Below are 23,881 nucleotides of genomic sequence, written 5' to 3'. Positions count from 1 at the left end.
TTAAAAGAAAACATGAATCAGCGTACAATGACACCTTAGTTTTTAAACCACGGATTTCTAATCCCTTAATTTTATTGTTTGATCTAATCTTAACAGCTAACATTTCGATGGCAATAAATAGATATGCCGATAGATTGTATTGGGGAGGGTTATCTGAAAAAGATTGGGGGCATTGCCACTTGCCCATTACATAACAAACACTGTTTGCAGAGAGAGAGAAAAACGGCCAGGAAAAGTCGTTGAAATTATCAGTAACCCACACACACACATCAGCTAAATCATAAAAAATGTACCAGTTATTGGTCGGCAAGAATAATGGCTCAAACATCTATTTGGTCAAAGTTAAGTAGAAACAGAAATGCTGCATCAGAAACCTACTTAGCCTATTGTTTTTCATTAGAGTCTCTCAGTTGAACTCCTTCACACATTCATTTAATTTATCTAGCCACAGGTTTCCCAAGTTCTCGTTTTTTTAAGATACCCGCATGCCATCTTAAGCACTGACATGCATAGGTATAGACTTAACAGCAATACATATAGAGTTACACAGTTAAGAGGAGTCTCATTAATTAGGATTTAAGGGGAGTCTTGTATCTCGCTGTCCTGGGAATGCCCAATTCTGCTAAGAACAAATAGAGAGAGGGAGGGTGAGCGTGTTGTCTGGCACCCGTCCCAATGTGGAGGGTCAAGAACAGTTACGGCCAGGAAAATGCAACGATAAAAGCTTGAGCCTGGGTGAAGCAATTTAATTTGAATCCGACTCACATGATGCGGGTGGAACTGGTGTTGCTGGCCGCTGTGGCTCTGTCTCTCCTTATGCTCTCCAATGGTGAAGTGCTGTGAGTACATCATAAATAAGATTGTTGTACCACGTTAAACTTTTGGTCCCACAATTGTAAAGGCAATACATCAGCCATCATTCCAAGAATTGTCATGGTAAACGTATCATAGAAACACTGATAAGTAGTACTTCTAAAAATGGTAGTAGTAATAGCTAGGTTTCCATCCAATTGGCGACATTGCGGATTTGTTGCGGATAAAATTGACTAGTTGTGGATAAATATATGCGTGTAATGACGTAGTGCATTACAATAATAATAACAATAATGACGTAGTGCATTACACCCGGAGGTTCAATGTGTTTCTATCGCATTTTCAATTTGCGTTAAATAGCAAATGTGCCTACCCTGGTCTTGGCAAATGCGCTCAAGCCAACCGCTCGCAGATACAGAAGGGTAGGCTAGTCTAGTTGATGAGATTATTATGGATAAGAGCGAGAGAGAATATTTGTATTTGTCAAACGGCAGTCAAGCATCGATCATCATATCACCAGAATAAGACCCTCAATATTTATTGGAAAGAAGCATAAAGATCACTGTGCACTTAACCACCCCGTGAAGTTTATCATATCTTCATAATTGAATATGTAGCCTAATAACCCGAATGGTTTCCCAGATCGTAGTGGGAGGACCACACACCATAATCACCGCGTGACTCACAAATGTAGCTCGATATGATAGTTATTATATCAATAATTGTGCATAAAGGACTTTCCACAGCAATTTCTCGCATAATTCATTTTAGACACAAAAAGATGACATGTCAAACAAACAAATGATCTGTCTGCATTTATAAAATTGTACCGAAATGTATAGTTTCCATCACAACTGTCGTGATTTTGTTTTATTTTTGTAGACGATGATTTTTACACTGTGGATGATACGTGGCTAGCGCCGTACAATTTATTGTTCACCATTTGTAATCTGGGGTTTGGTTCTCTTTAAACAACCTCAACAAACATCAACTTATTTTAGCCACGGTCTCGACCTCTGCTGTCTCCACCTCTGAATGCTCGGCTATGAAAAGCCAACTGACATTTAGAATACTTGGGGGTAACTAGCCCCTCCTAAGAACAATGGATCCATTATTGTCACGTTCGATGTATGGAGGAGACCAAGGCGCAGCGTAAGATAAATACATACTTCTTTAATGAAGAAACACTAGACAAACTTACAAAACAATAAAACCGAACGTGATGCTATATAATATAAGCGCAGACACAAGTAACTAATACATAGGCAATAATCCACAAGTGCCTAAATATGGTACCCAATCAGAGACAACGATAAACAGCTGCCTCTCATTGAGAACCAATCTCGTCAACTATAGACATACATAACACCTAGATTTGTTAACACCCATAGACATACAAAACCCCTAGACAGGTCCAAAAACACATACATCACCCATGTCACACCCTGACCTAACCAAAATAATAAAGAAAACAAAGATACTAAGGTCAGGGCGTGACAATTATGTACACTTACTTGCACGGAATATTATTTGAATAATGCAAGATTTTAAATCCCAGTAGTCAATAAAATTACATTTAGGAGCAAAAGGTTTTCAATAGTTGTTTTTAATTCACAATTTAAAAAAAAATATATAATATTGGAATAGGAATATAACTAATAACATTAAATAACATTGGAATATAACATTTAATAACAATAACTTGACTAATTAACAAATCCATTCAGTGTAACATCTTATGCTCTGTTATTGCACAATTCTAATTTGTACATAAGCCTACTAGAACCTTGTTCAGGGGTAATACATTTCTAACACACAATGATGGTCTCTGCAGTTTACAGCATTTTGCTATACTTTATGAATGGCGTGAGAAATGGGAACTAAAAATGATTATTATGCAGCTCCAAACACAGCATGTTTCTGCAGACAGATGCCCAATAAACACATATGCAGACAGATGCAAGTACACACACACTGATCAGATGTCAGTCATTCCATAACAAAAAGGTGTAGGCCGGGATTGAGTGCACTAGACCGTCAACAATATGCCTTTTAAAGTCATTTTCCCCAACATTCACTGAGATCACATTCATGGTAAATGCTGCTCATGTCAGCTCAACTGTAAATTACCTTTAAGGTCTGTTATTGTGTGCTGTGCTATGATGTGCCTTGAATTAAATCCCGGCCTTAGTCAAGTACAAATCAATCTTCCACCCTCCATATTTTTCATCTTCCTTTCTCCTCTCTTAACCACTGCAGGTATGTCATGTCTGCTCCCAACCCTCTACGGGTGGGTACCATGGAGAGGGTCTTTGTTGAAGCTCAAGATTACTCAGGGGATGATTTCAATGTCAAAATCACGGTGAAGAACTTCCCTGCAAAAGATAAACAGCTCCCACCTACAAGTGTGTCCCTGAATTTAGTTAACAAATACCAGGCACTTATTGACGTTAACGTAAGTCTTTATATATGTTTCCTTACAGAAATTACATGTACAGTGGCTTCAGAAAGTATTCACACCCCTTGCCCTTTTCCACATTTTGTTGTGCTACAGAGTGAATTAAAATTGATACTATTTTGATTTTTGTCACTGGCCTACACACAATACCCCATAATGTCAAAGAGTATTTTTTATTTTTTATTTGACAAATTCAAAACTGAAAAGCTGAAATGTCCTGAGTCAATAAGTATTCAATTCCTTTGTTATGGCAAGCCTATATAAGTTTACATTTACAGGAGTAAACATGCATAATTAACTACTCACATAATTCATTGTATGCACTCACTCAAACACAGATTCAACCACAAAGACCAATGAGGTTTTCCAATGCCTCGAAAAGAAGCAGACATTGAATGTCCCTTTGAGCATGGTGAAGTTACTACTTACACTTTGGATGGTCTATCAATACACCCAGTCACTAAAAAGATACAGGCATGCTTCGTAACTTAGTTGCCGAAGAGGAAGGAAACCGCTCAGTGTTTTCACCAGGAGGCCAATGGTGACTTTAAAAAAGAGTTTAATGGCTGTGATAGGAGAAAACTGAGGATGCATCAACAACATTGTAGTTCATCCACAATACTAACCTAATTGACAGAGTGAAAGAAGAAAGCCTGGACAAAATAAAAAATATTCCAAAACATGCATATTGTTTTCAACAAGGCACTAAAGTAAAACTGCAAAAAAATGTGGCATAGCAATCAAATCAAATGTAATTTTATTGGTCACATACACATATTTAGCAGATGTTATTGCTGGCGTAGTGAAATGCTTGTGTTTATAGCTTCAACAGTGCAGTAATGTAAAAAAAAATAACAACAATACACACCATGCACACAAATCTAAAAGTAAAATAATGGAATTAAGAAATATAGATATTAGGACGTGCAATGTCGGAGGGGCATGGACTAAAATACAGTAGAATAGAATACAGTTTATACATATGAGATGAGTAAAGCAAAAATATGTAAATATTATTAAAGTGACTAGTGTTCCATTATTGAAGTTGCCAGTGATTTCAAGTCTATGTATATAGGGCAGCAGCCCCTAAGGTGTCCTGAATACAAAGTGTTGTGTTTGGTGCAAATCCAATACAACACATTACAGAGTACCACTCTCCATATTTTCAATTATAGTGGTGGCTGCATCATGTTATGGGTATGCTTGTAATCATTAAGGACTGGGGAGTTTTTCAGGATAAAAAAATTAATGGAATGAAGCTAAGCACAGGCAAAATCCTAGAGGGAAACATGGTTCAGCCTGCTTTCCACCAGACACTGGGAGACAAATTCAACTTTCAGCAGGAAAATAACCTGAAGCACAAGGCCAAATATACACTGGAGTTGAGTACAGTACCAGGAAGAGAGTGAATGTTCCTGAGTGGCTGTTACAGTTTTGACTTAAATCTACTTGAAAATACTTGTCTAGCAATGATCAACAACCAATTTGACAGAGCTTGAAGAATTTTGAAAATTATAATAATATAATAATAAATAATATATCCCATTTAGCAGACGCTTTTGTCCAAAGCGACTTACAAGTCGGCTGGGGCCACTACTTTTACATATGGGTGGCCCCAGCGGGAATCGAACCCACGACGCTTGGCGTTGCAAGCGCCATGCTCTACCGACTGAGCCACACAGGACCCTGTGGGCAAATGTCGCACAATCCAGGTGTGGAAAGCTCTTAGAGACTTACCCAGAAAGACTTACAGCTGTAATCGTTGCCAAATGTGCTTCTGAAAAGTATTGACTCAAGATTGTGAATACTTGTACGTGTAAATGAGATATTTCTGCATTTAATTTTCAATACATTTGCAAAAATGTCTAAAAACATTTTTTCAATTTGTCATAATGGGGTACTGTGTGTAGATGGGTGATGTTTTTTTTTCTCAAACTTTTCTCAGATCTTGTTGGGACCTGGCTTCTTTGATGAGGACTACACAGTGAACCAGTATGTGTACCTGCAAGCTGAGTTCCCAGGTCACCTTCTTGAAAAAGTAGTCCTGGTCTCCTTTCAAACCGGCTACATATTTGTACAAACGGACAAAACCATTTACACGCCAGAAAGTAAAGGTATGGCTGAGCCCATTGACCCAAAGCCTTCGAATTAGCATTGCTCAGCAATCACCTCTGCTCAGGGGCGAACTGGAACCAGAAATCGACCCTATTATTTCCAACAAACCGGACCATTTTTTAAACTTCAGGCCACCACCATATTTTTTTCTTGTGGCCCCAAATATTAGCCAGATAAAATAAAAACTAGTTAGACAGGCCCACTGGGCTAAACATGGACCGGCCCATCTGTCATTTGCCCGAAATGCCAGACGGCCAGTCTACCCCTGTGGTTCAGTTTGATTAATTTGGGGTCAGGTCGAAAGTCACATGAAACATTAATGGACATTTATCTTCTTTAAAAAAAAAAATTAAACCTTTATTTAACCAACCAGGTAGGCTAGTTAAGAACAAGTTCTCATTTGCAACTGCGATCTGGCCAAGATAAAGCAAAGCAGTTCAACACATACAACAACACAGAGTTACACATGGAGTAAACAAACATACAATCAATAATACAGTAGAAAAATCTATATACAGCATGTGCAAATGAGGTATGAGATGAACATTGGGGTGATTGTGACCCAGAGTCAAAATCGTGTTGCTCTAATTTATCCACAGATAAAAGGGTGTTACACTATATAAACCTAACATCTTAAACTGCATTCTTAGTGTTTTACAGAGTCTTTGCCTTAAACTCCGGTCTAGAGCCTGTATCAGATATCATCAATGTGGAAATTATGGTAAGTTGTCCTAATAAAAAATGAAACTGCATTGAGAATGCTTCCTTAGTCATGGTTGACGCATATGGCCAGATGACAAAATAGGTATTTTCTGGCATTACTAATGTTTACTACTGTCAGTCTTGAGTAGCAACAGATTCATTATCTGTGATCTGTCCATGTATTCTTTCACATATCATGTACAGTTAAAGTCGGAAGTTTACATACACCTTAGCCAAATACATTTAAACTCAGTTTTTCACAATTCCTGTAAAAATTCCCTGTCTTTGGTCAGTTAGGATCACCACTTTATTTTAAGAATGTGAATTGTCCGAATAATATTAGAGAGAATTAATTATTTCAGCTTTTATTTCTTTCATCACATTCCCAGTGGGTCAGAAGTTTACGTACACTCAATTAGTATTTGGTAGCATTGCCTTTAAATTGTTTAACTTGGGTCAAAGGTTTTGGGTAGCCTTCAACAAGCTTCCCACAATAAGTTGGGTGAATTTTGTCCCATTCCTCCTGACAGAGCTGATGTAACTGAGTCCGGTTTATTGGCCTCCTTGCTCACACGCTTTTTCAGTTCTGCCAACAAATTATCTATAGGATTGAAGTCAGGGCTTTGTGATGGCCACTCCAATACCTTGACTTTGTTGTCCTTAAGCCATTTTGCCACAACTTTGGAAGTATGCTTGGGGTCATTGTCCATTTGGAAGACCCATTTGCCACCAAGCTTTAACTTTCTGACTGATGTCTTGAGACGTTGCTTCAATATGGGGAGGCAGCATAGCCTAGTGGTTAGGGCGTTGGACTAGTAACCGAAAGGTTGCAATATCGAATCCCTGAGCTGACAATGAACATAAATCTGTTGTTCTGCCCCTGAACAAGGCAGTTAACCCACTATTCCTCGGCCGTCATTAAAAATAAGAATTTGTTCTTAACTGACTTGCCTAGTAAAATAAATAAAAATATGTCCACATAATTTTCCTACCTCATGATGATTTTCCTACCTCTATTTTGTGACGTTTTTTATTTTTTATATTTTACCTTTACTTAACTAGGCAAGTCAGTTAAGAAGACATTCTTATTTTCAATGACAGCCTAGGAACAGTGGGTTAACTGCATTGTTCAGGGGCAGAACAACAGATATTTACCATGTCTGCTCGGGGATTCAATCTTGCAACCTTTCGATTGCTAGTACAACACTCTAACCATGAGGCTAACCACTCTAACCACTAAGTGCACCTGTCTCTCCTGCAGCAAAGCACCCCGACTACATGATGCTGCCACCCCCGTGCTTCACGGTTGGGATGGTATTCTTTGATTTGCAAGCCTCCCCCTTTTTCCTCCTAACATAACGATGATCATTATGGCCAAACAGTTCTATTTTTGTTTCATCAGACCAGAGGACATTTCTCCAAAAAGTATGATCTTTGTCCCCATGTGCAGTTGCAAACCGTAGTCTGGCTTTTTTATGGTGGTTTTGGAGCGGTGGCTTCTTCCTTGCTGAGCGGCCTTTCAGGTTATGTCGATATAGGACTCGTTTTACTGTGGATATAACAAAGCAATGTCTGTATCTGTTTCCTCCAGCAGCTTCACAAGGTCATTTGCTGTTGTTCTGGGAATGATTTGCACTTTTTGCAATAAAGTACGTTCATCTCTCTGTGACAGAACGTGTCTTTTTTCTGAGCGGTATGACGGCTGCATGGTCCTAAGGTGTTTATACTTGCGTACTATTGTTTGAAGGTGGTACCTTCAGACATTTGGAAATTGCTCCCAAGGATGAACCAGACTTGTGGAGGTCTACAATTTCTTTCTGAGGTCTTGGCTGATTTCTTTTGATTTTCTCATGATGTCAAGCAAAGAGGCACTGAGTTTGAAGGCAGGCCTTGAAATACATCCACAGGTACACCTCCAATTGACTCAAATTATGTCTACTTGCCTATCAGAAGCTTCTAAAGACATTACATAATTTTCTGGAATTTTCCAAGCTGTTTAAAGGTACAGTCAACTTAGTGTATGTAAACTTCTGACCCACCGGAATTGTGATACATTGAATTATAAGTTAAATTATCTGTAGTCTGTAAACATAGTCTGTAAAAATTACTTGAGTCATGCACAAAGTAGATGTCCTAACCGACTTGCCAAACCTATAGTTTGTTAACAAGAAATTTGTAGTGGTTGAAAAACGAGTTTTAATTACTCCAACCTAAGTGTATGTAAACTTCCGACTGTATATTGTTTACTTATAGAATCCTGATGGAATCACCTTAAAGCAGAACAATTACAAACCACAAAATGGAATAATATCTGGAGACTTCCCTATCCCAGAGATCACCAGGTTTGTTTTTGTTATTCAATCATCCTAACACACTTATCAGGAAAACTTTTGCCTGTGAACTCTTCTGCTCTCATTCTCTCTTAATATAGAAATGGAAACTGGAAAGTGGTGTCCAACTTCAAGAATAACCCACATAAGAACTTCACTGCAGAGTTTGAGGTGAAAGAATATGGTAAGAAGGGTTTCATTTGGGTAGCCGTTTATTAAAGGACAATTCCGCTACTTGCAACCTCATATTCATTATCTCCGGAACCATACTGTACCAGTCTACATATGTGAAAATGGCACATTTCTATAATCTGTGGTTAACAAAACAAGATGTTTGAATCTCTAATGATGCCATTATGTAGAACATTTTAGTTTCTATATTTTTTCAATAAAATCTAGAAATGTACCATTTTCAATGAAAAAAAAAGTGGTGGTGGAATTGTGTGGACAAGTGTCTTTTATACAGGTAACGAGTTGAAACAGGTGCAGTTAATACAGGTAATGAGTGGAGAACAGGAGGGCTTCTTAAAGAAAACCTAACAGGTCTGTTGAGAGCCGGAATTCTTACTGGTTGGTAGGTGATCAAATACTTATGTCATGCAATAAAATGCAAATTAATTACTTTAAAATTATACAATGTGATTTTCTGGATTTTTGTTTTAGATTCCGTCTCACAAAGTTGAAGTGTACCTATGATAAAAATTACAGAACTCTACATGCTTTGTAAGTAGGAAAACCTGCAAAATCGGCTGTGTATCAAGTACTTGTTCTCCCCACTGTACCTGCTGGAGCGCGTGCTAAGGGTGGGTGTTGTTATTGTGACCAGTGAGCTTAGATAAGGTGGAGCTTTACCAGCAAAGACTTATAGATGACCTGGAGCCAGTAGGTCTGGTGACGAATACGTAGCGAGGGCCACCCGACGAGAGCATACAGGTCGCAGTGGTGGGTGGTATATGGGGCTTTGGTGACAAAACAGATGGCACTGTGATAGACTGCATCCAGTTTGCTGATTAGAGTGTTGGAGGCTATTCTTTAAAAGACATCGCCGAAGTTGAGGATCGGTTTGGAGGTTTGTTATTAACACAGTGTCCAAAGAAGGGCCAGATACAGAATGGTGTCGTCTGCGTAGAGGATGATCAAGGAATCAGCAACAGCGACGTCGTTGATTTATAGAGAGAAAAGAGTCGGCCCGAGAATTGAACCCTGTGGTTTAGTACCTTGAGTGTGGCTGAGGTGCATCCGTGAACAACTTGGAAACCGGATTGCACAGCGGATAAAGTACGGTGGGATTCGAAATTATCAGTAATTTGTTGGTTAACTTGGCTTTCGAAGACTTTAGAAAGACAGTGCAGGATGGATATAGGTCTGTAACAGTTTTGGTCTAGAGTGTCACCCCCTTTGAAGAGGGGGATGACTGAGGCAGCTTTCCAATCTTTAGGAATCTCGGACGATATGAAAGAGAGGTTGAACAGACTAAAAATAAATTAATCAGTCGCTAATCTATGGATTTCACATGACTGGGAATGCAGATATGAATCTGTTGGTCACAGATACCTTAAAAAGGTAGGGGTGTGGATTAGAAAATCGGTCAGTGTCTGGTGTGACCAACATTTTCCTCATGCAAATAGAGTTGATCAGGCTGTTGATTGTGACCTGTGGATTGTTGTCCCACTCCTCTTCAATGGCTATGCGAAATACCTGGATATTGGCGGGATCTAGAACACGATGTCATACACGTCGATCCAAAGCATTCCAAACGTGCTCAATGGGTGACATGTCTGGGGATTATGCAGGCCATGGAAGAACTGGCACATTTTCATCTTCCAGGAATTGTGTAAAGACACTTGTGACATGGCCGTGCATTATCATGCTGAAACATGAGCTGATGGCGGCGGATGAATGGCACAACAATGGGCCCCAGGATCTCGTCACGGTATCTCTGTGCGTTTAAATTGCCATTGCTAAGATGCAATTGCGTTCGTGGTCCGTAGCTTATGTCTGCCCATACCATAACCCCACCGCCATCATGGGGCAATTTGTTCACAACGTTGACATCAGCATTCCGCTCGCCCACGTGACGCCATACACGCTGTCTGCCATTTACCCAGTACAGTTGAATCGAGCATTTGCCCACTGAAGTCGGTTATGAAACCGAACTGCAATCAGGTTAGTACCCTGGTGAGGATTAGAACGCAGATGATTTTCCCTGAGACGGTTTCTGACAGTTTGTGCAGAAATTCCTCAGCAAACCCCCAGTTTCATCTCTCATTCTTACAGTACAACGCTCCCTCAAAACTTAAGACATCTGTGACATCTGTGCACATTTTAGAGTTACCTTTTATTGTCCCCAATACAAGCTTCTTGATGTGCCACACCTGTCAGTTGGATGCATTGTCTTGGCAAAGGAGAAAAATACTCACTAACAGGGATGTAAACACATTTTTGCACCAGAAGTACCCTTTGTGTGTTTACAAAATGTTGATGATCTTTTAGTTCAGCTCATGAAACATGAGACCAACACTTTACATGTTGCATTTATATTTTTGTTTACTATATGAATTCTTCCTATCTAGTTCTACCCAGCTTTGAAGTCATATTGACAGTGAGCAAGTCCTTCTTCTACGTTGATGATGATGAGCTATCGGTCAACATTGATGCCAGGTTGGAGCTATTGTAGAATGTCACAATATATCTATTGTTGTTATTTTCATGGTAACTAGTAGCTAGAATTTCTACTTAACATATCATCTAATTTACCCCCCCTTAATTCTCTGTGGTGTTATTTCTGTATGGTTTGGGTCTGAAGGTACCTGTTTGGGGAGCCTGTGACAGGATTTGGTTTTGTGGTATTCGGGGTGATCCAAGGAGATGGCAGGACGAGTTTTCCCAGCTCTCTCCAGAGAGTGGAGGTTTGTGCATGTAATATGGGAGGGAGTTTATTTGGATAATTCGGTACACATACAGGTATTCACAAACATTCACCATTTATGAGCTCTATAGCTATAATATCACAAGAAGTCTGACAGACAGACATCGTTTCTTTGTTTCTTACAAATGCAGCTTATTAAAGGAGTGGGCAAAGCGGTTCTGAAGAGACAGCACATGAATACAACTTTTCCAGACATCAATAACCTTTTGCAGAAATCCCTCTACATATCAGTCAATGTGTTAACAGACACAGGTAAGTAGAGTGTGTGTGGTACGTGCATACCTTTGCATCTCATGAAGTGTGCATTTGTGTTCAATCTCAAAGCAGGGAAGGTGTTGGTTTTATCCCTCAGGGAGTGAGATGGTGAAAGCAGAGAAAAAGGGAATCTTCATAGTCAAGTCACCGTATAGCATTCACTTCAAGAAGACCCCACTGTACTTCAAACCAGGAATGCCTTATGACATCTCGGTACATTTAAGAGCATTCAATCACTGTGTTCTACATGAACTCAATTACTATGCTATTCCAAAGTGTTGCCTAGTTATTTTAACCATGGAAACCTACCAAGTTACTGTGGTCAAAGGGGTAGGATGGTATATTGGGCTTGCACTGTCTTTCCCACCTATTGGTCTAATTGTACCACTTTCAATTTGTACCATTAGGTGTATGTGACCAATCCAGATGATTCTCCAGCCAACGATATTGATGTGAAGGCTTTATACAAACACCAACAAGTGCACGGGAAGACACATGAAAATGGTATTGCCAAAATGACAATTAACACGGATGTGGGCACTGCTGAGCTGCCTATCACGGCAAGTTCAAACCCCAAACTTATTTTTTAATTGTGTCAAGAACAATGTTGACACCTTGTAGTCATTCTTTTTGTTGCTCTATTTCAACACAGGTGAAGACCAACGTCAATGGACTTGGAGATGACAGGCAGGGCACACAGATGATGACTGCCAAGCCCTATAAATCAAAAGACAACTCACAGAACTACATTCACATAAACATCCATTCTGCAGAGGTCAAAATCGGAGAGGTACTCAAAGTAGACCTAACCCTCGGCAGCAGTCCTGCGGCCCAGCATTACAAACATGAGATAACCTTTCTGGTGTGTACCAGTCAACTTTAATCACTTAGACTTGTGCATTTGACCAAGCTGTGGTGCTATGGTTGGCAACATTACAGGGTAAAAATGCTGCATGGTGTGTATCGTGTGGTATGTATATAAAAAAAAGATATATACACTACCGTTCAAATGTTTGGGGTCACTTAGAAATGTCCTAGTTTTTGAAAGAAAAGCACATTTTTTGTCCATTAAAATAACATCAAATTGAACATAAATACAGTGTAGACATTGTTAATGTTTTTAAACATACTTTATTTTTATTAGTTGATGGAAATGCCTGATTGTTAATGGAATATCTACATAGGCATACAGTGGTCCATTATCTACAACCATCACTCCTGTCTTCCATTGGCACATTGTGTTAACTAATCCAAGTTAATAATTTCAAAAGGCCAATTGATCATTAGAAAACCCTTTTGCAATAATGTTATCACAGCTGAAAACTGTTGTTCTGATTAAAGAAGCAATAAAACTGGCCTTCAGACTAGTTGAGCATCTGGAGCATCAGCATTTGTGGGTTTGATTACAGGCTCAAACTGGCCAGAAACAAATATCTTTCTTCTGAAACTCATCAGTCTATTCTTGTTCTGAGAAATGAAGGCTATTCCATGCGAGAAATTGCCAAGAAACTGAAGATCTTGTGCAATTCTGTGTACAACTCCCTTCACAGAACAGCACAAACTGGCCCTAACCAGAATAGAAAGAGGAGTGGGAGGCCCCGGTGCACAACTGAGCAAGAGGATAAGCATATTAGAGTGTCTCGTCCTCAACTCTCAGCTTCAATAAATACTATCCGCAAAATACCAGTCTCAACGTCAACAGTGAAGAGGCGACTCCGGGATGCTGGCCTTCTAGGCAGAGTTCCTCTATCCAGTGTCTGTGTTATTTTGCCCATCTTAATCTTTTATTTTTATTGGCCAAGAAGGCCAGCACCCTGGAGTTGCCTCTTCATTGTTGACGTTGAGACTGGTGTTTTGCGGGTACTATTTATTGAAGCTGCCAGTTGAGGACGAGACACTCTAATGTGCTTGTCCTCTTGCTCAGTTGTGCACCAAGGCCTCCCACTCTGTTCCTTACTTAAACCCGGGAACTCTCTGACTCCACCCATCACGGGTTGACACTCTTTTCCAGTTAATGCCAGTTTGTCCCCCCCTTAGAGATGAATACTGAAAAGTCTCTGTGTTCACAGATCTTGAGCAAAGGACAGCTCATTTTCTCCCAAAGGTTAGAGTGGAGGAAGGGACAAGGACTGTTCACACATTCTCTGACGGTGAACAAGGATATGATCCCCTCCTTCCGGATTGTGGCATATTACCACGTGGGCCAGAAAGAGGTTGTGTCTGACTCTCTGTGGGTCGACGTCAAGGATACGTGCATGGGATCGGTAAGAATGTTGCCTCGCAGTACAAAACCCATCGTCTAGTGGTTACACTCGGCTCTAGTCACATCTACCACTCTCCACCGGAGATCGCGGTTCAATCCCTGTGTCCAACCTTTCTACTGTTATACACATTTGCCCATCTCCCCCTCTTAAAACGGTTGCCTTGCTGTGTTAGTATTTCTATGTGAGGTATTGCATTCAAGACTTCTCAAACATTACCTCCGTCTGTGTCCCACAGCTAAAAGTGTATGCTGTCAGTCCCCGTGCTAGTTATGCACCTGGGGCAGAAGTCACCCTGTCTGTCATTGGTGATTCAGAGGCCAGGGTGGGACTTGTGGCTGTGGATAATGGGGTCTACGTCTTGAATGACAAAAACCGACTTACTCAGACGAAGGTGAAGAACTGCAGACTGAACATACCCGATTTCTGACACCTAATTAATAAGACTCTGAGTCTTCTCATCTAAATAGTCCATAATTGTTTATTTATTGATGTTAGCCCATACCTACAGTGGGGTCCGGAAATGATTGACATGCTTGAAAAAGATGCGCAATAATGACTGTATAAAAGAAATACTGCATATTGCATGTCCCCCAAAAAGTGGGAAATTATATTATTTTATACTAATACAATTGCTCAGAGAAAGCGGTTTTGTTTAACAACTAATAAAAATAAAGTAGGGTTAAAAAATATTGACACCCCTAAAGATTCTTATAAATAAAGTAGTCAAAAGTTGAGTATTTGGTCCCATATTCCTAGCACGCAATGACTACATAAAGCTTGTGACTCTACACACTTGTTGGATGCATTTGTGTTTCAGATTATTTTGTGCCCAATAGAAATTAATGGTAAATAGTGTATTTTGTCCTTTTAGAATAAAATGTGTTTTTAAACACTTCTACATTAATGTGGATGCCACCATGATTACGGACAGTCCTGAATGAATCGTGAATAATGATGATGAGAGGGTCAAAGATGACATCCCCCAAGACATGCTCACCTCCCCTGTTATTGGAACTGCAAATGCAAGCTTGATGTAGTCATTGTGTACTAGAAATATGCGACCAAATGCAAAAAATGTTGACAACTTTATTTATAAGTCTCTTTAGGGGTGTCTGTAATTTTGACACCTACCCATTTTTAGAATAAATAGAATAGATCTCTTTCTTAGAGAAATGTATTAGCATAAAATAATATAATTTCCCAATTTTGGAGTGTACAATAGATGAGCTATTATTTTATACAGTCATTGTTGCTAATCTTTATCAATGGTGTCAAAAATTTCAGACCCCACGGAATGTAATTTCATGTCGGTATAAAAAAAGTGACGTGTTAAAAAAAAAGCAATGTGGGTACAGTGCATTCGGAAGATATTCAGACCCCTTGACTTTTTCCACATTTTGCTACGTTACAGCCTTATTCTAAAATGGATTAAATTGTTTTCCCCCTCCTCAATCTACACACAATACACTATTATGACAAAGCAAAAACACATTTTTAGAATTTTTGGCATATTTATATATATAAAAAATTAAATATCACATGTAAATAAGTATTCTGACCCTTTACTCAGTGCTTTGTTGAAGCACCTTTGGCAGCTATTACAGGCTTGAGTCTTGATGGGTATGGCACTATAAGCTTGGCACACCTGTATTTGGGGAGTTTCTCCCATTCTCCTCTGCAGATCCTTTCAAGCTCTGTAAGGTTGGATAGGGACAGTCGCTGCACAGCTATTTTCAGGTCTCTCCAGAGATTTTAGATCGGGTTCAAGTCCGGGCTCTGGCTGGGCCGCTCAAGGACATTCACAGACTTGTCCTGAAGCCACTACTGCGTTGTCTTGGCTGTGTGCTTAGGGTCGTTGTCCTGTTGGAAGGTGAACCTTCACCCCAGTCTGAGGTCCTGAGCGCACTGGAGCAGGTTTTCATCGAGGGTCTCTTTGTAGTTTGCTCCGTTAATCTTTCCCTTGATCCTGACTTGTCTCCCAGTCCCTGCCGCTGAAAAACATCCCCACAGCATGATGCGGCCACCACCATGCTTCACCATAGGGATGGTGCCAGCTTTCCTCCAGACGTGATGCTTGGCATTCAGGTCAAAGGGTTCAATATTGGTTTCATCAGACCAGAGACTCTTGTTTCTCATGGTATGAGAGTCTTTTAGGTGACTTTTAGTAAACTCCAAGCGGGCTGTCATGTGCCTTTTACTGAGGAGTGGCTTCCGTCTGTTTACTCTACCATAAAGGTCTGCTTGGTGGAGTGCTGCAGAGATGGTTGTCCTTCTGGAAGGTTCTCCCATCTCCACAGAGAAATTCTGGAGCTCTGTAAATGACCATTGAGTTCTTGTTCTTCTCCCGGACCAAGGCCCTTCTCCCCCAATTGCTCAGTTAGGCTGGGCGGCCAGCTCCATGATGGTGGTTCTAAACTTCTTCCATTTAAGAATGATGGAAGCCACTGTGTTCTTGGGGACCTTCAATGATGCAGACATTTTTTGGTACCCTACCATTTTTTGACAATTCCTTCGAACTCACAGCTTGGTATTTGCTCTGACATGCACTGTCAACTATGGAATATTATGTAGACAGTTGTGTCCCTTTCCAAATCATGTTCAACGTCTCATGTTCTCAACAATGAGCAATGGAAACAGGATGCACCTCAATTTCGAGTCTCATAGCAAAGGGTCTGAATAGTTACAGAAGTTTACAATAAATGTAATTTTACCAGGCAAGGCAGTTAAGAACAAATCGGTTGGAGTCATTGAACCTCGTTTTTCAACCACTCCACAAATTTCTTGTTAACAAACTATAGTTTTGGCAAGTCGGTTAGGACATCTACTTTGTGCATGACACAAGTAATTTTTCCAACAATTGTTTACAGACAGATTATTTCACTTATAATTCAATGTATCACATTTCCAATGGGTCAGAAGTTTACATACACTAAGTTGACTGTGCCTTTAAACAGCTTGGAAATTTCCAGAAAATGATGTCATGGCTTTAGAAGCTTCTGATAGGCTAATTGACATAATTTTAGTCAATTGGAGGTGTACCTGTGGATGTATTTCAAGGCCTGACTTCAAACTCGGTGCCTCTTTGCTTGACATCATGGAAAAAATGCAAAGAAATCAGCCAAGACCTCAGAAAAAAATTGTAGACCTCCACAAGTCTGGTTCATCCTTGGGAGCAATTTCCAAACGCCTGCAGGTACCACGTTTATTTGTACAAATAATAGTACGCAAGTATAAACACCATGGGACCACGCAGCCGTCTGACCGCTCAGGAAGTAGACGTGTTCTGTCTCCTAGAGAAGAACATACTTTGGTGAGAAAAGTTCAAATCAATCCAAGAACAACAGCAAAGAACCGTGTGAAGATGCTGGAGGAAACAGGTACAAAAGTATCTATATCCATAGTAAAACGAGTCCTATATCGACTTAACCTGAAAGAACGCTCAGCAAGGAAGAAGCCACTGCTCGAAAACCGCCATAAAAAAGCCAGACTACGGTTTGCAACTGCACATGGGGACAAAGATCGTACTCTTTGGAGAAATTACCTCTGGTCTGATGAAACAAAAATAGAACTGTTTGGCCATAATGACCATCGTTATGTTTGGAGGAAAAAGGGTGAGGCTTGCAAGCCGAAGAACCCCATCCCAACGATGAAGCACGGAGATGGCAGCATCATGTTGTGGGGGCACTTTGCTGCAGGAGGGACTGGTGCACTTCACAAAATGGATGGCATTATGAGGGAGGAAAATTGTGGCTATATTGAAGCAACAACTCAAGACATCAGTCAGGAAGTTAAAGCTTGGTCGCAAATGGGTCTTCCAAATGGACAATGGCCCCAAGCATACTTCCAAAGTTGTGGCAAAATGTCTTAAGGACAACAAAGTCAAGGTATTGGAGTGGCCATAACAAAGCCTTGACCTCAATCCCATGGAAATTTGTGGGCAGTACTGAAAAAGTGTGTGTGAGCAAGGAGGCCTACAAACCTGACTCAGTTACACCAGCTCTGTCAGGAGGGATGGACCCAAATTCCCCCAACCTATTGTGGGAAGCTTGTGGAAGGCAACCCAGAACATTTGACCCAAGATAAACAATTTAAAGGCAATTTTACCAAATACTAATTGAGAGTACGTAAACTTCTGACTCACTGGGAATGTGATGAAAGAAATAAATCTGAAATAAATCAATCACTCTCTCTACTATTATTCTGACATTTCACATTCTTAAAATAAAGTGGTGATCCTAACTGACCTAAAACAGAGAATTTTTACTAGGATTAAATGTCAAGAATTGTGAAAAACTGAGTTGAAATGTATTTGGCTAAGGTGTATGTAAACTTCCGACGTCAAGATTAAAACGTAACAAAATTTAATGTAATAAAATGTGGGAAAAGGAAATGGGCCAGAATACTTTCCGAATGCACTGTATTTAACAAAATTCTGCTCAAATGAATTTACGAGGGAATTCAACTAGGATAATCTTCAAATAAAAACATATTGCTAAATGGGTTTTTGATAGATGCAACATTTCCATTTGTTCTATGTCCTCTTTGACTGAAATAATTTGTCCCAAACAGAAGATTGTACCCTACTTGCCCACCAAAACTTGGGAATGTATTCGGACTTAGGTGATTTGTGTGTATGTGTGTTTTGGTTTTACTACCCTTGTGCTGACCAGAAGCAGACCAGAAGTCCTCACAAGGATAGTAAAATAGGAATGTTTGGACAAGTGTGGACATTTCGCCGGTCGCCACAAGGAAAATGGCTATTTTAGGCTTAGGGGTTAGGGTTAGAATTAGGGTTAGTGGTTTAGGTTTAGGGTTAAGTGCACGGTTGGGTTCGGGAAAATAGGATTATGAAATCAAATCAATTGTTTTGCCCCCACAAGAATAGGTAAATGTGTGTGTGTGTGTGTGTGTGTGTGTGTGTGTGTACATGGCATTGGTATGTGCATGAATCCATCCTTAGATCTGGGACATAATAGAGAAACATGACACAGGCTGCACTGCAGGGAGTGGAATGGACAGTATGGGGGTTTTCTACGATGCTGGGCTGGTGTTTGCATCCAGCGGTGCAGGGCACACCCTTGAGAGGACAGGTATGTGAAACCCAACTATAAGGCCTCTATATAAAAGCTGAAATACACATTCAGGCCTGCCTAGTCTTGCGTGGCCAGCCTTCCAAATTCCTATCTCGTTCACTTGACTATTGGAAGTCAGGCGAACTTCACAGTTGCATTTTAAGTTTGAATGGGAACGGTCGGAGTCAATTGCATTCAGCACTCGGATTTGATTGCCTTAGTAGAGGCAATTCTATTTTATTTTTTTTATTTTTTTGTCCGTGTCTCTGTTTTAGTAGCCTATGAGGCATTTGTTTTGTATCTTATGCACGCTAGCTCACTACCCACTGGGCACAAACTGGTTGAATCAACGTTGTTCAACGTTGTTTCAACATCATTTGTCAACATATTGTGACATTGAATCTATGTCGGAAATAAATTGGATTTGAAAAAAGTCAAACTTTTGGAAAAAGGGAAGGGAACTGTTGTTTTGAGGGTGTAATTTCAACCACAAGATTATGTCATCATGGTAACCAAATTGCATCATAGACAAACCTTTGTACCTTTAAAACAATGTCAGATCTTCAACGTTATATCCAGTATCAGAAAAAAAACTATAGGTTGGGCAGGACCTCCAACTGGAGACTTGATCTATCAACAGCTGCCTTTTGGTCTCCCATCTAGACTTTTAACCAAGCACTGCTTAGCTAGAAAAATCTCCACTTAAAACTAAATGGATTCACTGTTGCTATTGATATCAGGTATGAAGGTAAGACCCAGATGCAGACCACATCAAATAAACAATAGTTAAATATTCCAACAGGGGCAGGCAATAGACAGGTCAAGGCAGGCAGGGGTTCGTCAACCAGAGGTGGGGCAAAGGTACTGGGCGGCAGGCAGGCTCAGGGTAAGGCAGAGGTCGGCAATCCAGAGGGAGGCAAATGTAAAGGTCGGTAGGTAGGCTCAGGGTCAGGCAGAGTGGTCAGGGCTCAGACTCAGGACAGGCAAGGGTCAAAACTAGGAGTGCGAGAAAAGCGAGAATGGAAAAAGCAGGAGCTGAGACACAAAACGCTGGTTGATTTGAACAAACAAGACGAACTGGCAACAGACAGAGAACACATGTATAAATACACCAGGGATATTGGGGAAGATGAGCGACACCTGGAGGGGGGATGAAGACAATAAACCTCCTAGTCAACCAGGCACTGGAATACTGTGGGCTGTGAGACATGGGTTTGTCTCTGGACACGTGAAAGGTGGAATGTATATATGAAGGTTACGGGGCAACAGAAGATGAACAGCAGAGGGGCTCATGATCTTGGAGATGGGGAACGGGCCGATATTCCAGGGGGGAGAGTTTACACACATCTACACACACTACCCCATAATGACAAAGCGAAAACAGGTGTTTAGAAATGTTTGCAAATTAATAAAAAAAATACAATTTAAAATACCTTATTACATAACTATTAAGAACCTTTGCTATGAGACCTGAAATGTATCTCAGGTGCATCCTGTTTCCATTTCCTTGAGATGTTTATTCAACTTGATTGGAATCTACCTGTTGTAAGTGTAATTGATTGAACATGATTTGGAATGGCACACACCTGTCCACAGTTGAAGTCGGAAGTTTACATACACCTTAGCCAAATACATTTTAACTCAGTTTTTCACAATTCCTGACATTTAATCCAAGTAAAAATGTCCTATTTTAGGTCAGTTAGGATCACCACTTTATTTTAAGAAAGTGAAATGTCAGAATAAGAGTAGAGAGAAGGATTTATTTCAGCTTTTATTCTTTCATCACATTCCCAGTGGGTCAGAAGTTTACATTGACACAATTAGTATTTGGTAGAATTGCCTTTTAAATTGTTTAACTTGGATCAAATGTTTCCCACAATAAGTTGGGTGAATTTTGGCCCATTCCTCCTGACAGAGCTGGTGTAACTTAGTCAGGTTTGTAGGCCTCCTTGCCCGCTCACGCCTTTTCAGTTCTGCCCACAAAATTTGTTTAATTTAATGTTCTATAGGATTGAGGTCAGGGCTTTGTGATGGCCACTCCAATACCTTGACTTTGTTGTCCTTAAGCCATTTTACCACAACTTTGGAAGTATGCTTGGGGTCATTGTCCATTTGGTAGACCCATTTGCGACCAAGCTTTAACTTCCTGACTGATGTCTTGAGATGTTGCTTCAATATTTCCACATAATTATTTTTCTCATGATGCCATCTACTTTGTGAAGTGCACCAGTTCCTCCTGCAGCAAAGCAACCCCACAACATGATGCTGCCACCCCCGTGTTTCACGGTTGGGATGGTGTTCTTCGAACAGATCTATTTCTGTTTCATCAGACCAGAGGACATTTCTACAAAAAGTACGATATTTGTCCCCATGTGCAGTTGCAAACCGTAGTCTGGAATTTTTATGGCGGTTTTGGAGCATTGGCTTCTTCCTTCGGCTGATTTCTTTTGATTTTCCCATTTTCCCAAGCAAAGAGGCACTGAGTTTGAAGGTGGGCCTTGAAAGACATCCACAGGTACACTTCCAATTGACACAAATTATGTCAATTAGCCTATTAGAAGCTTCTAAAGTCATGACATCATTTTCTGGAATTTTCCAATCGGTTTGAAGGCACAGTCAACTTAGTGTATGTAATCTTTCGACCCACTGGAATTGTGATACAGTGAATTATAAGTGAAATAATCTGTTTGTAAACAATTGTTGAAAATTGTTGAAAATTACTGTGTCATGCACAAAGTAGATATCCTAACCGACCTGCCAAAACTATAGTTTGTTAACAAGACATTTGTGGAGTGGTTGAAAAACTAGTTTTAAGTGTATGTAAACATCTGACTTCAACTGTATATACTGTCCCACATTTGACAGTGCATGTCAGAGCAAAAACCAAGCCATGAGATCGAAGGAGCTCTGTGACAGGATTGTGTCGAGGCACAGATCTGGGGAAGGGTGCCAAAACATTTCTGCAGCTTGAAGTTGGAGTTTGGAGTTTGGCTTGGAGTTTGCTAAAAGGCACCTAAAGGACTCAGACTATGAGAAACAAGATTCTCTGGTCTGATGAAACCAAGATTGAACTCTTTGGTCTGAATTCCAAGCGTCACGTCGGGAGGATACCTGGCACTACGGAGAAGCATGGTGGCGGCAGCATCATGCTGTGGGGATGTTTGTCAGCAGGAGGGGCTGGGAGGCTAGTCAGGCTCAAGGGAAAGATGAACTGAGTAAAGTACAGAGAGATCCTTGATTAAAACCTGCTCCAGGGTGCCCAGGACCTCAGACTGTGGTGAAGATTCACCTTCCAACAGGACAACGACCCTAAGTTGACATCCAAGACAACACAGGAGTGGCTTCTGGAAAAGTCTTTGAATGTCCTTGAGTGGCCCAGCCAGAGCCCGGACTTGAACCGGATCGAACATCTCTGGAAAGACCTGAAAATAGCTGTGCATCGATGTTCCCCACCCAACCTGACAGAGCTTGGGAGGATCTGTAGAGAAGAATGAGAGAACCTCCCCAAATACACGATAGCATGTATAGGTTGGCACGTAGCCTAGTGGTTAGAGCGTTGGGCCAGTAACCGAAAGGTTGCTAGATTAAATCCCCGAGCTAACAAGGTAAAAATTGGTCGTTCTGCCCCTGAACAAGGCAGTTATCCCACTGTTCCTAGGCCATTGTAAATAATAATTTGTTCTTAACTGACTTTCCTAGTTAAATAAAGGTTAAATAGGTCTTTGGAGGTCTTCACATTGCTGTAATAATCTGCGCAGAATCTCAAACGGCCTTAATCACTTGGACCATGTACTTTTAATGTAATCTCAACTGCAATACAGGTGATTTGGTTCTGCTATTAGATGAAGCACAGTGATGACGCATTCATCCTTTGTATAAATAAACAAAATATATGACATTGCATTTCCATGTAAATGGTTGAAAGCGTAGTGATAGACATTTGGGTGACAACTAAACCAAAAATCTGACGTTGTTTTTCCATTGGAATTTGGTTATGCTTTTAGATGGTTGAAAGCATAGTGATAACACATTAGAAATTCAATAACTGTCGGTTGTTTTTTTGAGTGGGTGAATATAGGTTCCAATTTCATTGATCAATGCTAGCAATTTACTTCGAACTGCACAGAGACATAAAAATGGTATCCTTGAGTTAATCTGAAAATGGACAATCTTGCAATCTCTTTAATAACCTGATCTGAATGTGTGCAAAATATGTGTTGGCTGAAAATTGGATGTTGTGTGTCTCTCAAAACCATTGGCAGTCAGCTTACTTCTACTTCTGACCTCATAAGGGTTGATACCTCGGTTGGCCACGCAGAGTTATCGTTTCTAGACACTTTGTAAAAGTCTTACAACGTAGCAAAAAAGATGCCAATGACTATTAAGCGTTTGTTTTCGGACACACAGAACACCTGCTCACTCATTCGTACATTGATATATCACACTCTTTCTCTTCATTGTGGCCTCCTTTCACTCTTTTTCATGTTTTTGTTTAGCCTGGCTTTGTTTTGACTACTGTTTTTTTTCTTCATTTCTACAATTGTTAAGTGACTTTGGTTATTTGCAAAGTGCTATATAATCCCAAGTATTATTATTATTGTTATTATTACTTAATTTATTATAATAATACTTACGTTGTAAAATACACAATTGGCAATATCACATTTTAGCCAGTTATCAGCTGGTGTATCATATTTTACTTCACCATAGTATCTTCGTTCTCACTGTGGAATTTGGTTGATGTAGGCCTAAAACATTTGTCCTTAATATTGCCTTGTCAAGTCTCCGAAGGCAGGTTTTGTGCATTGAAATCCATCTTCTTCTTTGTGTGCTTTAGTCTCCAGCTGCCCTGTCAACTCAAGGAGACGACGAGCAGTGACTATAAATGATGTCGTAACCACACTGGGTAGGACAGGAGTTTCTCTTCTTGTGATGCCTGATCT

At 40.2% G+C, this 23,881-nt stretch overlaps 1 protein-coding gene across 1 annotated transcript in view; it reads left to right on the top strand.

Moving 5' to 3' along the window:
- Positions 1 to 712: 712 nt before the first annotated feature.
- Positions 713 to 23,881, top strand: part of LOC135539407 (complement C3-like) — a 54,375-nt gene continuing 31,206 nt past the window's right edge. The window contains exons 1-16 of the mRNA XM_064965278.1: positions 713 to 839; positions 3,073 to 3,268; positions 5,217 to 5,385; positions 6,037 to 6,107; positions 8,342 to 8,430; positions 8,520 to 8,602; positions 10,992 to 11,079; positions 11,225 to 11,327; positions 11,479 to 11,599; positions 11,700 to 11,815; positions 12,010 to 12,162; positions 12,255 to 12,464; positions 13,672 to 13,866; positions 14,102 to 14,257; positions 18,827 to 18,956; positions 23,776 to 23,844. Coding sequence (XP_064821350.1) covers positions 766 to 839; positions 3,073 to 3,268; positions 5,217 to 5,385; positions 6,037 to 6,107; positions 8,342 to 8,430; positions 8,520 to 8,602; positions 10,992 to 11,079; positions 11,225 to 11,327; positions 11,479 to 11,599; positions 11,700 to 11,815; positions 12,010 to 12,162; positions 12,255 to 12,464; positions 13,672 to 13,866; positions 14,102 to 14,257; positions 18,827 to 18,956; positions 23,776 to 23,844 — 2,023 coding nt within the window. The 5' untranslated portion in view covers positions 713 to 765. The remainder of the gene's footprint in view (positions 840 to 3,072; positions 3,269 to 5,216; positions 5,386 to 6,036; positions 6,108 to 8,341; positions 8,431 to 8,519; positions 8,603 to 10,991; positions 11,080 to 11,224; positions 11,328 to 11,478; positions 11,600 to 11,699; positions 11,816 to 12,009; positions 12,163 to 12,254; positions 12,465 to 13,671; positions 13,867 to 14,101; positions 14,258 to 18,826; positions 18,957 to 23,775; positions 23,845 to 23,881) is intronic.

The sequence above is a fragment of the Oncorhynchus masou genome, chromosome 5, assembly GCF_036934945.1.
Source record: "Oncorhynchus masou masou isolate Uvic2021 chromosome 5, UVic_Omas_1.1, whole genome shotgun sequence".
Classification (NCBI taxonomy): domain Eukaryota; kingdom Metazoa; phylum Chordata; class Actinopteri; order Salmoniformes; family Salmonidae; genus Oncorhynchus; species Oncorhynchus masou.
This window is presented reverse-complemented; position numbering and strand designations above follow the sequence as displayed.